The 13,220-nt window shown below is 41.9% G+C and overlaps 1 protein-coding gene across 2 annotated transcripts in view; it reads right to left on the bottom strand.

Moving 5' to 3' along the window:
- Positions 1 to 10,442, bottom strand: part of DMD (dystrophin) — a 2,125,007-nt gene extending 2,114,565 nt beyond the window's left edge. The window contains exon 1 of one of the 2 annotated variants that reach the window (XM_050936430.1): positions 10,086 to 10,442. In XM_050936430.1, coding sequence (XP_050792387.1) covers positions 10,086 to 10,167 — 82 coding nt within the window. In that variant the 5' untranslated portion in view covers positions 10,168 to 10,442. The remainder of the gene's footprint in view (positions 1 to 10,085) is intronic. The other variant, XM_050936437.1, reaches the window with a different exon arrangement.
- Between the last annotated feature and the right edge of the window lie 2,778 nt (positions 10,443 to 13,220).

The following is a 13,220-nucleotide window of genomic DNA, read 5'->3' as shown; positions in this document are numbered from 1 at the left end:
TGATACCCTTAGCACTTCTGCAGAGAAAAGGAGATGAAAGTGGTAAGAGTAAGTTTGCACTAAGTTTGGGACAAATGCTGTCTTTTGGGAGTAGCAGGATCCATGGTAGATGCATCATTCTCCACAGTGACTCAGCTGAAGGGACACAAAGAGGCATACATAAAAGACAACTAAAAAGTTTCATTTTTAATCTCTGTATAGATTTTTAAAATACAATGAATCTTACAAATAAGAAATAAAAGATTAGCAACCTCCTGTACTAGCTGCTTAATAAACACAGCTATATTTAAAAAAGCGATGATCCAACCATCCCTCCAGCACATAAGCAAATGTGTACTTCAGCAGCACTGCCAAACCTTTATGCAGATAATACTGTTTATAGTAGCTGACTGCATGCTGCAGCGTAATTCAATCGCACCATGCTCTTGATATCAATCATTTAGGTTAATAAAGACAGCGGAACACTAACCTTGGAATTCAGCACAAGATTTTCATCAGATAACAAAAACAGGGTGGGGCTCGCCAGACCCCAAGCAACTGGTTTAACACATAGCAGTATCAAACAGGTAATGGATAGAACACTGGATCATAAAACACTAGCATCAATAAGAGTATTGACCATTTTGCATCAAAAGTTTCTCCTCAATAGCAATTCAATGTTGGGGTTTTCTTTGTAAGGGCTATAGATCATGTTTTGCAGTCTGAAAAGGCACAGGTGTATTTATTATAGCGTTGAAGTTGGGTAGTTTAACAGAGTCTGAGCTGAGCTTCCTTCTGAGCTCGGGCACAGAGAGGGAAGAACATTTCTAGGCAATACATAATGGCAGACTTGTTTGCAGTAGGGCACGATTTTTTTCTTAGGCCTCTATCCTGTAAGTTGCTCTGAATGGGTGAAGCCTGACGGAGAATATGAGCCAAAGCAGCCCCTTTAATGAGATGGATGTGTATTTTTTTGGGAACAGGGCTTTTCATGCTGCAAGAGGCAGGCCCTTTCTCCAAGGTGAAAGGGAAACGTTGAAAATTGCCTTTTGCTCTTGGCAAAGAAGAATTGTTGGAAGTTTTGTGTAACATTTTAAGCATCCGCAGAAATCTGTTGTGGTTTGTTGATTTCTGCACAAGAGCTCACCCATGAGAAGCAGCTTTCAGCATCAGAGCCTTTAGAGAGGTAGGATTCCATGAGGGTGCCATTATGCTGCTTCTTTGTAACTATAGCTGGGTGAAACTATTTCCCCTGCTAGTGAAATCAACCTACTTCAGCGTGACTTCTAAATAAAGATATATTATAATTTTAGTGCTTTGGATTTCTATTTGTGATCTTGATGTTGAAGAACATAACATAAAATTACTTTTATATCGACTTATTTTGAAAATACTCTAGTATTATAAACAGTACTGGAAATTAGGAAAATTTGAGCCACTGTGTCACCCTTGTCTAACAGATAACATTGAGCTATGAAGAATGGCTAAATGCCATTTAGCCAAAGTACAATAAAATAAAGGTGATGGTGGGAATAAGCACCTATATAAAAAGGCTAGTTTGTATTACTACCATACGTATGTAGCCTTGTCGATTCCTTTCCTGTATTTGATGTGACAGTACAGCCAAACTATTAATACTGATTTAAAAAAACACAAACACAAAAACAAAAAACACCCCCTCACTACAGGAGGTGTTGGCCTAACAACTGTTAGTATTTATTGCCAGTTTGCTTTCCTGACAGGTGATTGAGTCACAGTCCATTCAACAGGTAAGCCAGTTTCAATAAGCTATCTACCTTTAGCATAAGAAATAAAAAAGGGGCAAAGTTAGCAATACAATTTAAAATAAATTCCTAAAGTGAATATATTACCTTTAATGTCTAAAAAAATGTGCTCATCAGTTACAAAATTTGGGAACTTATTCACATTAGCCAGGCTGCGGTATACCCTAACCCTATTACAAGAATGAAATATACATGCTGCTAACTAAACATTATGTAAGATGCTGATTGTTTACAGATGTTATATTTTCTTTAGCTCTAATTGAAGAAAGGCTGCGATAGCATTTCTTTTGATTTGTTTAAAACACCAGAATCTTTGAAAGCACAAAAATCCTGTTGTCAAGGCAATGTTCCCATGAACTGTCTAACATCACGCAACTCACTCTCACAATATTAAATGTAATAGATCAACCAAACTAATGTTAGCTGATCTGCCCTTTCCTGAAAAGAAATTGACTACTTCAATGTCCTGTAACAGAAATTAAGTTAAAGTTTCATTTTTAGGTCTTTCAACAGCAATTTGAAGGCAACATGAACTTTTTTGTTTGTTAAATAACTCCCTCTCTCAAATTATATAGATGATGTGGGCAGAATACTAACAGGAGCCATGAGAGCTCGGCATTTCTGAAAGAGTCAGGGCATAGGCTTTCAATACACATTACAGACATTGAACAAATCAAAAAAATCTGCTATACTAGCCTAAATGTAAAATTTCCCAGTTACAGATCTCAGTCTTGCAGAGCAAAGGTTAAAAGATTGTACTATACAGCAGGGCCAGCTCTACTGTTTTTGCCGCCCCAAGCAGGGTGTCAAATTGCCGCTGCTGACGGCGGGGGCAGTTCGTGTGCCCTTAGGGCAGCACGCACTTTTCTGCGGCAGCGGCAATTCAGCGGCAGCTTCCGTCTTCAGTCGGAAGACAGACACTGCGCTGCCGCGAACAGCTGAACATAGAAGCTGCGGCTGAATTGCCGCTGCCGCGGAAACGCACATGCCGCCCTAAGGGCACACGGACTGCCCCCGCCATCCATGGCAGCAATTCAGTATGCTGCTTAGGGCAAAAAACACATGGACTGCCACCCTTTGCAGATTGCCGCCCCAAGCACCCACTTGGAATGCTGGTGCCTGGAGCCAGTCCTGTATACAGGGATACAACCTCTCTTTGATGCAAGTATATGTTTCCTCTTGGAGTCAATGGAGTCTGGATATCACTGATGAAGTTCTAATACACTGTACTTATTGTACATCTACTATATGTTAATAAAATCTTTACACACTGATTTTAAACAGTACTGAAAATTCTAGCAACTCAACTGTGTCCAAAAAAATACATGTAACAAATTTGTTCTGGCTTTTAGACCAGAAGGGCCATCTCTCCAGCATATATGTGAGAAAATAGATGGACAGGAACACCAGGCTGTAACTGCTGTGACATTTCCTGGACATCACCAACAGCTATATACTTCATGTGTCACAGGTCTCCTGTGGCTGGATGTTTGAAGGGGTGTAGACAAGGAATGTGGTCAGTGCAGTTTAGCTGTTTTGTTAAATATTTTCTTCCATTCAACTCAGAGTTAGCCAACTATTGAGGAATGCATTCAGAATTCACAAGAGTATAAGTGAGGCCCACTGCTCTGGCCTCCATATTTCTGTCAGGTTCTGTAGCTTGGTGGTGTCACTGAACCACTTTGGACAAGATCTATACTTGTTCCCACACACAAAGAGCGTTTAGAAATAGAGATTCCATTTATATGACTTCTTTACCTGCAAAACCCTAATCCTGATTCATCAGAGCCAAAACCCCACCTTTAGCAGTCATGAAAGTTATGTCTTATTTTTGAATATGATCCAACTTTCAACCAGAGGAGCAATTCCAAATAAGCACACTGTAAAACCTCAAATAGATTAGATATCACCCTAACCTCACACACAGCAGCTCTGTATAGAATGCCATTTTAACGTTCTTGGACAGCCATCTGGTGCACATACTCTAGCATGACGAACATTCTGTACTGGTCTTCTTGCATGCCTGCACTCATGGCTTTTATTACAATGGAATTGTGCCCAGGCAGAAGGTGGTATGACAGTTTCAAGAGACCAGCCAATGGTACAGTATGAAGACTAGAATACAGAATGCAGAAAGATGCACCTAATCTGCAAGACCTCCCATGCCAAATCAAGGACACATGTCATTACATGGAGTCACATTTGTTGACTTTGTTAGTATTTACACTGTTGACATGCACATTCATCTGGCACCTGTTTTCTTAATGTGCCTGACCACTCTGAATTCTTCAGGCAGACGGCGATTGGAGGGCTGCTCTTTGCTACTGCCCTAAATAACTGGTGGGTTTACAGTTTCTCCCTCAATAAGAATTTGGCACACTCTGAGATTCATTATTAATGCCCACGAAGGCTAAATATATTTTTGATGCAACTGGGAAACCAAGTAATATTTTAATTTGCTTCTGAATTTTCTTCCAGAATATCTACTTCTCTAACACTGGTCAGTGTTAATTCTTGTCCAGTAATTGCTCTTTCCTTAAGAGCAGAACTCTTATTCCTCCATGAAAGCTCAAGTGAAGTAACATTGCACAGTGAATACCTAAGCAGATTTGGGTGGGACAGAACCCTCACTTCCAGCCCAGAGGCAAACCATACCTCCCTTTCAAGTCAAACCTCAATGGTGCAATAGTGGCTCACTCACTTTCACCAAGCCAATGGAACTGTATAGTTTATTGATAGACGTTAAGAACAAATCAATCCTTAGAGACTCCCCATTCTTTCTATAGCCTACATTCAAATATGGCATAGCCTAGGATTTAGTTCTTTTTGCCGCTGCTGCTGTTAATAATGACTGCAATTAACTTACTCTGCTACAGAAATAATAGAATCATTTCAATAACTTTAATGAAAATGTGGACAACAGCAATGGAGTGCAGCTTTTTTTTTTTTTTTTTTTTAACAGCACAGAAGTTGTTTACCACTTTAATTATGTTTACCACTTTTTAAAATGATTTCTCTAAATGAACCATTCTAGCACTGCACCTAAATATGTACTAGAAGCCATGATGATACTTTATATGTCATATGTCTAGTAAAGAAATCCCAGTCCTATGAAAACCACATCTGGTTTCAGAGATATTAAAGCACAAAGGCTGGTTTTATTAAGCATCACAATTTCCACATACAGGAGACTGTTCTCCATGTATTCAACAAATGTGACATCAAGTACACTTAAATTCAAAACATTGCTATGCATAACAAGGCAATCCTAATCAAATGGTTTTGCATAAAGTTCTTTCAGACATTACCAACCATATTCCAAATTTTCATTAAGTGCTAACAACTAAGTCCTCATTAATGCTGTTTGAACAACAGACATTCTTATGGTGAAACTTGCAAATTAGAACAACTAAGTTCATAGCTGTCTGGATCAACAAATCTACCAATCAGTTAAACTTGAAATCCAGATGTATCAGGTTAATAGTTTGAATAGGCTAGTTTTCCATTAATCAATCTATGAATTGACAAAGGATTATAAAAATTATATTAATTTGAAGGTTGGGAGGAAAAGAGTGCTTATAGCAATGCACAGATGGACTGTACCCAGCCACTGGCAGATAAGATAAGTAGTAAACTTCCTGTGTAACTTCAATCAGGTAGGGCTAGGGGATGACTTTTGAACCCCAAATAGTACACAAGAGTTAAACCAGAGAGCTCTATAGAAAAATAGATCCATGCTAAGAAGAAGAGAGGAGCCAAAACTCCACATAGATTCATGGAGTTTAAGACCAGAAAAGAACATTAGATCATCCATGTGACCTCCTGTATATCACAGGGCATTATGTTTCATAAAATTACCCATGTATTGAGCCCCAAAACTTATGTTTGGCTAGAACATATCTTCCAGAAAGGCATCCAGTCTTGAACTGATGACATCAAGAGATGGAGAATCCACCACTTCCCCCAGCAGTTTGTCCCATAGTTAATCATTAACGGTTTAAAAAAAAGTCTGTTTTCTCATTTGAATTTGGCTGGCTTCTGTTTCCAGCCATTGTTTCTTGTTATGTCAGTCTCTGCTAGATTAAAGTGCCCTTTCATTTCCAGTAATTTCAACTGTTAAGGGACTTGCACAATATAACCAAGTCACTTCAATCATCCTTTTTTGATAAGCTAAGTAGACTGAGCTCTCACTGTAAGGCATTTTCTCCAGTCCTTGCATCATTTTTTAAGACTCTTTTTTGCCACTTCTTCAGTTTTTCAATATGCCTTTTAAAATGTGGATACCAGAATTGGATGTACTATTCCAGTAACAGTTTCTCCATTACCATATGCAGAGGTAAAATCACCTCACTATTCCTATTTGTGATTCTTGCATGTATAAACAGATGAGTAGCATTAGCCCCTTTTGCCACAGAACCACGCTCCACACTTATGTTGAATTGCTTGTTCACAATGATTCCTGAATTATTATTCATAGTCACAGCTTTTCATGATACTGTCCCCCATTCTACAGGTATGGCCTGCATTTCTTGTTCCTAGATGTATAACTTTGCACATGCTTGAATTAAAAAACACATTTTGTTCAAATGGGTTCAACTTATCCAAGCAGTCAAGAATATTCCTTCAGACTTTCTGTCCTCCTCAGTATTTACCATTCTGCCAATTTTTAGGTCATCCACATATTTTAAACAGCAGCGATTTATATTTACTTCCAGATCATTGATGAAAATATTGAATAGCATCAGGCCTAGTACCAATAAGAACACCCCCATTCAATGCTGATTCCCCACTGATCACTACTTTTTGAGATCTGATAGTTAGCCAGTTCTTAATCCATCTATCATGCGCTTTATTGATATTGTACAATACTACATTTTTAATTGGAATGTACTAAGTTAGCCAGTTCTTAATCCATCTATCATGCGCTTTATTGATATTGTACAATACTACATTTTTAATTGGAATGTACTAAGTCAAATTTTGCCTTACCAAATTCTATGTATATTATATTTACACAGTTACTTCAAAGAGTCAAACATCATAAGACCCATCTTCCACAATACGATGCTGGTTGGCATTAATTATATCTCTTTTAATTCTTTATCATTTGAATCCCATACCAGCTTCTCCAATATTATGCCCAGGAATGATGTCAGGCTAACTTGCCTATATTTGTCATCCTGCTTGCCCTTTTGAATACTGGCACAACATTAGCACTCTTCCGGTCTTCTGGAATTGTTGTAATATTTATTAAACAGTAATATTGGTGGGCTAGACATCTCTGAGTCAACTCTATTAGTATCAGAGGGGTAGCCGTGTTAGTCTGGATCTGTAAAAGCAGCAAAGAGTCCTGCGGCACCTTATAGACTAACAGACATTTTGGAGCATGAGCTTTCGTGGGTGAATACCCACTTCGTCAGATGCAACTCTGTTAGGACTCTTGGGTGCAAGTTACATGGGCCTGCTGATTTAAAAGTATTTACCTCTGGTAGATGCTGTGAACAACAGATTTTTCAGTTCACTGGCCAAATGAAAAAGAAAATTGTTTTGGGCCAACCCAAAATGAGAGTTTTTCAGCAAACTAAGAAATAAATTTAAAAATTCCTTTCAGTCAAATGAAATGTCTTGTTTGCATTTTAACTTTTTTTTAAAATGCAAACATGTAAAATTTGAGATGAAAGCTGTTCCAAAACAAAAAATTGTTATGTTTTTAACTGAAACAAGTTTGTGAATTTGACAAAGTTTCAGTTAGTCAATCTGAATCTGTTTTTTTTTTTTTGGACCAAACTCCACTCCCCCCCTCCCAACAGTTGTGGCCAAAAAAAATCAGCACCAAGCTCTGAACATAGTTTTAAGCTTCCAGTGTTGGGGTGGGTTTTTTTGCTTGCTTGTTTACATGTGTGATCAGATTTTCTTATGAGAGTGAGATGCTCAGTTCCCTTTGAAAGTCAAAGGGGTTAGACTGCCAGCTCCCATTAGGTCCATTTGAAAATTCCATCTGTGATGAAAGCTACGAAATGATAAAGTTCAAATTCCTCCTGATTACTATTTAAAACTGTGTGGTCCACAAACTCTCTAAACCTCAAACAATGGTAGAATTATTAAAGATACAATACAATTTATAGTCTAAAAACCTGCTTTCTGAATTCCATGATTTCTGTAAACATCCAAATTATTTTGATTACACTCAGACACGAGCAAAGTGGAAAGATCTATTTTAAACCCTATCTATCCATTTTGAGGTTTTTTGCTCAGATTATAGTAAAACATACTTAACATTTCTGTTGTCACCTAAACTGGTTTGAAGACAGGCTTTCAAGGAAAATAGAGAGGGAAGAGACAACAAGGAAGTGTATATATGAATACATCTTGTGACTTTGTGTTCCTCAAGTTATAATTAAACTATACAGAGGAAAGAGTGTAGAAATAAATAAATAAATATTATTATTATTATTATTAATATTAAAACCCTCAAGTACTTACTAAGCAATAAGTTATGCTGTTAAGTGATCAACTGAAGTTAGTAACAGTAACTTTCCTAAAGCAACCTCTGGAGAATCACAACCTCCTACACGCAGAAAAAATATTTTATGTAAGTTTTCAAGCTTTTTGTTTCCAATTAATATCCATTCCCATGCATAAAAACATGCTAATAGCTTATCCTTTTAAAGTCGTTAAGGGGGGGTGGGTTGGAGGTAATTACCTTCCATTCTACATCTACTAAAAATATAAATTGTCTAAGTTTAGAACTGGGTTAATTCACTGTTGCAGCTGCGGGTTTCTAGTCAAGTTAGTGGCACTACAATCAACATGGAAGGAGTTTGCTGGATAATTTTTCTTTCCAGCTTTTCCATTCTGCAATGATGCAACTTCTCAATAAAGAAACTTTGTTATCAGAGCCATAAGTAGTTCTGGAAAAAAGTTAGGTGTGGAAGGATATCTGTAGCAACATCCACCTAAATGCACTGTGTCTTCTCAATGACAACTCCTAATTTCTGGAATATTGCACAGTAAAGTCAAAAGTAGACCCTTTCCTCTGTAAGTTTAAGAACACTACAGTGGATGCCATTTTAAGAAACACACTTTAAGGAGCACAGATTCCAAGCAAATATTTTGTATTACTACAATTTCAAAGAAGGATTGTACTTACAACATTGCAAGAGTCTCTCTACACTACGATAATGAAAACCGTGCACCCTAGCCTGGGGGTACAGGGAACGGAGTTTATTCTACATTCTGCCAACCGAAAACTTTGTCACCTAAATTATTTATCATCAATAGCCCAGAAGCTTACCAAAAAATCACCTGCAAGCAGAAGTTTTCCTGAGGTAGCTGTGCTACAAATTGAACTGGAAAAAAAAAAAACTTCCCACTCTCTTAGGATCGTTATCTTCTCACCTTTTTACTTTAGCTTAGACTTTTTCAAAGATAAAATAATTAAGTACTACTGTATTTCTAAGTTTATTTACATTGTAAATGTGTAAATTCTGAATGGTCTATAAATACCTTCACTACCCAAGATTTGATTCCTTTCCAAGACTAAACAGAGGGAGTCCAGGCACCTGAAACTTTAGCATATGGGGAAGCATTACAGCTGCTTCCATTTACAGCTTTAATAGCCTGCCCTATTACACAAATGGAACCACAACTTTGTGTGATTGCTTGAGTCCAAGATCTTTTATATTCTATAAGAAGGATAAATACTTACTAAGAACTTCACACAAACCACTTATTCCAAATGCAGTTTTTTCTAAGTTTCTGGATAAGTCCCTCTACACTTCATTAACCAACCTAAAGCTTTTTTTTAAATTATTCCTATAGCTTTAAATTTTAAATGCTACTCTCCACTAACTGCATTAATATTGCAGTAAGTGAATAAAATAATCAGCCTTGTCTTTGCATACCTGCCCATAAATTTTCTATCCTGTCAGCATAATGACTTTCTGAAAGTACAACATACTGTATATTAACATTCAGTTCTTTTGACAGGGTAATAATTGTGTCTGGTCAAATTAAAGAAGTGTCCATTTCATTTAAATACAATACAACTATTTTCACAAGTGGAGTAATTGTAATCGCTTTGCCATGTGGGTGAACTTAGCATTTCCACAGGGTACTCTATGTAGCCGTGTACACATACATTCAGCGTTTTGTTTTGTCCACACCTTCAGAAACTTTTCCAAACACATCACCAACTTCAGTGGAATTCTTGACCTCCATGGAAGAAAACAAGACCTCCATGGAAGAAAATAGCCCATGCTCAAGCGCTTTGTATTTAACACACTCACACGCCCCATCAGTAAATAAACAAGCGGTTCCTACCAGATCTGCTCCTGATGATATCACTGAACTCATCCGCTGCAGACTCTTCGCTGGGGTTCTCAGGGCGTCCTGCTTCAGCCATAGCGAACAAACCCTCAGCCACACACAGAGTCTTTCTCAGATCTGGCTCCGCACCCGGAGGCGCCTTTTAATCCAGAAGAAACACAAAGTTTAAAAGGAGGGTTTGTGTGTGAGTGTGGCTCTGGAAGGGAGGCAGGGAGTCAACCTGGCTCCCCCAGCCACAGCGAGGAGCAAAAGAAAGAGGAACAAACAGGCACTAAACCAAGGCAAAGATCACACTGGAGGAGAGCTGTCAAACTCTGCTCCCCGGACAGCGGAGAACAGGTGCTGAGCCATGCGCGTCTGCCTTAAAATAGAGCCAGCGGCTCCAGCAAGGTGAAAGAGGAGGCGGTATGATACTGGATAAGTCAGCAGCCAACTTGGGAGACTCCAGAGACTCCCTTTCCGCCCCGCGCGCGATCAATGCAAACAGCAGCAATTAGAGAGCAAATTGCTAAAAGAAGCAAACAGAAGCATGAATGATTTAGCAGCCCCTACTTAAAAGCGTTCTCTTTAATGCAGAGAGAGATTAAAAAAGCACGCCCCCCCCCCCCCGCCAGTAACCCAGTTTAGCTCCATCAGAACAAACTCCTCATGCAAACAGCCTGTCTCTATACCTGAGGCTATGATCAATGAAGGTAGGGGAAACTATTATACTGCCTTAATCTATGCAAGGTAGAGACCTCTAGCTGGCATCTCTCTTCTCCAGCTCACCCTTCACAGGCTAACTTCACAGGCAAACACGGGTCCCAGGATGTACCAGGGTTTTTATTCTTTGTTTGGGAGCAAGAATGCAGCAGTGGGAGAGAGCAGCCTCCTTACAACCTTTAGCCCCGTGGCTGGGACACACCCCTGGAATGTGTGAAACCCAGATTCAAGTCTCCCCTCCAGGGCCATATTAATTTTTTGTGGGCCTGGCACCAACCATATTTGTGGGCCCCCATTGGAGAAATGGGGCATGTGATAGGGAGCAGTCTGGAGAGCGAGGGGCCGGTTGGAGACAATGAGGTGCAGTGCAGCAGGAGTGGCCCCACTCAGGCCAGCATAAGAGCACTGTTTACAAACCCACAACTGCTAGATGCACACTGGCCCACCCAGCCCTGCACTGCCAGCATGCCCCTTCCACACTGCCCCCCTGCCCAGTGCCCTGCCCTTATGCCCAGCACCCCTTGCCCAGAGACTTCCCCCCACAGATCCCTATGCCCAATGCCCCCAGACCTGCTATGCCCAGCACCCCCACCCACAGATTCCCCTTCCACTGACCTCCTGCCACAACTGCACAGCACTCTACACACCATGCCTCCTGCCCAGCTCCCCCACCCACAGATTCCCTACTGTCCAGCACCCACTTCACAGTCCCACCATCACAGCTGTATGGCACCCCATATTCCTGAGGGAATTCTGCATCAAATTCTGAGCATAATATTTTAAAATTCTGCAATTTTTTTTTACAATAAATAAATGTGGAAGCTCCACCATGGCAGTGGGGAGCACAGGCCACTGGCTGGATGCAGGTGGGAGAATACCCAGCAGCCTCCCCAACCCCCCTTGGACACGGACTTGGCAGTGAGGCTGAACCTGCACAGCACAAGGGCCATGCCTGCCATAGAAACACGCTGGGGTCCTGCCCCTTTTGCACCAGGCACATCAGATGTGAGCAGGGAGGCTCAGCCTGGCAGCAGGATCCAAGTGCAGGAGGACTAAGTGTGGGGGGATCCAGATGAGGGTAAGAGGGTTCTGTGTGGGGCAGTCTGGGTACAGGCAGATAGATCAGTGGGGTATCTGGATGCACAGGGAGGTTCCAGGTACAGGGGGCAATGGGAGTCTGCAGCAGGGACCAAGTGAAAGTGGTTGGAGCTCAGCAGGGTCCAGGGAGGGAGTGTCTGGGTGCACGGGAGGTGGGGTTCATTTGGGTGGGGGTCCAGGTGTCAGTAGTTGGGGCTCAGTGGGGAGGGCACCTGGAGGGGCTCATTGGGGTGGAACAGATGCAGGGGAGATGGGGCTAGTCAGGGTGAGGGTTTGATGGGCATGCTTAACAGGGGAGACCCAGCTGCTGCCAAGGGGATCTGCATGCTGGGCCTCCAATTCCCCTATCCCCTTCTCTTCCCCATCCCATGCGCCTTCCCCACCACTCCATCTATTCCCCAGGCTTGGGGGACAGGGGGAAACCAACCCCCAACACAAGCTGGCGGAGTGGGCTGGGGCTCGGTCACTCCACTTCTTACCACCCGGTGATTGCAGGGCAGGCCCGACGCCGCGCTCACAGGGTGGTGGGAAGTGGAGCAACCCGGCCCCAGCCCGCTCGCTCTGCTCCCCTGGCTCCCAGCCTTGGGACTGGGGGCAGGGGAGAACTGCCCCCCAGCACTCACTGGCGGAATGGGCCAGGGCCAGATCACTCCACTTCCCACTGCCCAGTGAGTGCAGGTTGCGCCCGACCCCTCATGCAGTCCCCCGGGACGTTGCTCAGGGGAAGGGGTGGAGTTGGGGCAGGGCAGGGCTGGGGCAGAGCAGGGGTGGGAAGAAGGAGAGCAGGGGCGGGACTAGGGAGGAGCAGGAGTGGAAAGAAGCAGAGCAGGGGCAGGACTGGGGAGGAGCAGAGGTGGAAAAAGGCACGTGGGAGGCAGAGCAGGGGTGGGGGATTTGGGGAAGGGGCAAGGGCAGGGGAAGCTTTCCTGGCCAGCTCAGCAGGCTGGGGCCCCTTCTGACTCTGGGCCCAGTGTCATGGTAAACCCAGTACTGCCCTCCTCTCCCTGATGTGCAGAAGGGATTTGAAGTTAGGTTGCTCACCTCTCAAGTGTCTGACCTAACCACTGGATATCCAGATATTCTTTTGTGGGTGGGTTTCAATCTCTCCTGTGGGAGCTGTTCCACTATGTATCAATAATTAAATATGCATTATGAGAGAGAGAGAGAAAGAGATGCTTTAGGCCAGTGACTTGGACACTCAAACCTATTCCCAGAACACTTGGCATGTGCTTGCTAAGGGCACAATCCTGAGGGGTTTTATACCTCTCAGGATGAGACCTTATACAACCAGGATTTTTTTCCCCACACCTCAGCTGGGCAAAGCAAATA

This window comes from Gopherus flavomarginatus, chromosome 1, assembly GCF_025201925.1.
Source record: "Gopherus flavomarginatus isolate rGopFla2 chromosome 1, rGopFla2.mat.asm, whole genome shotgun sequence".
Lineage (NCBI taxonomy): Eukaryota > Metazoa > Chordata > Testudines > Testudinidae > Gopherus > Gopherus flavomarginatus.
This window is presented reverse-complemented; position numbering and strand designations above follow the sequence as displayed.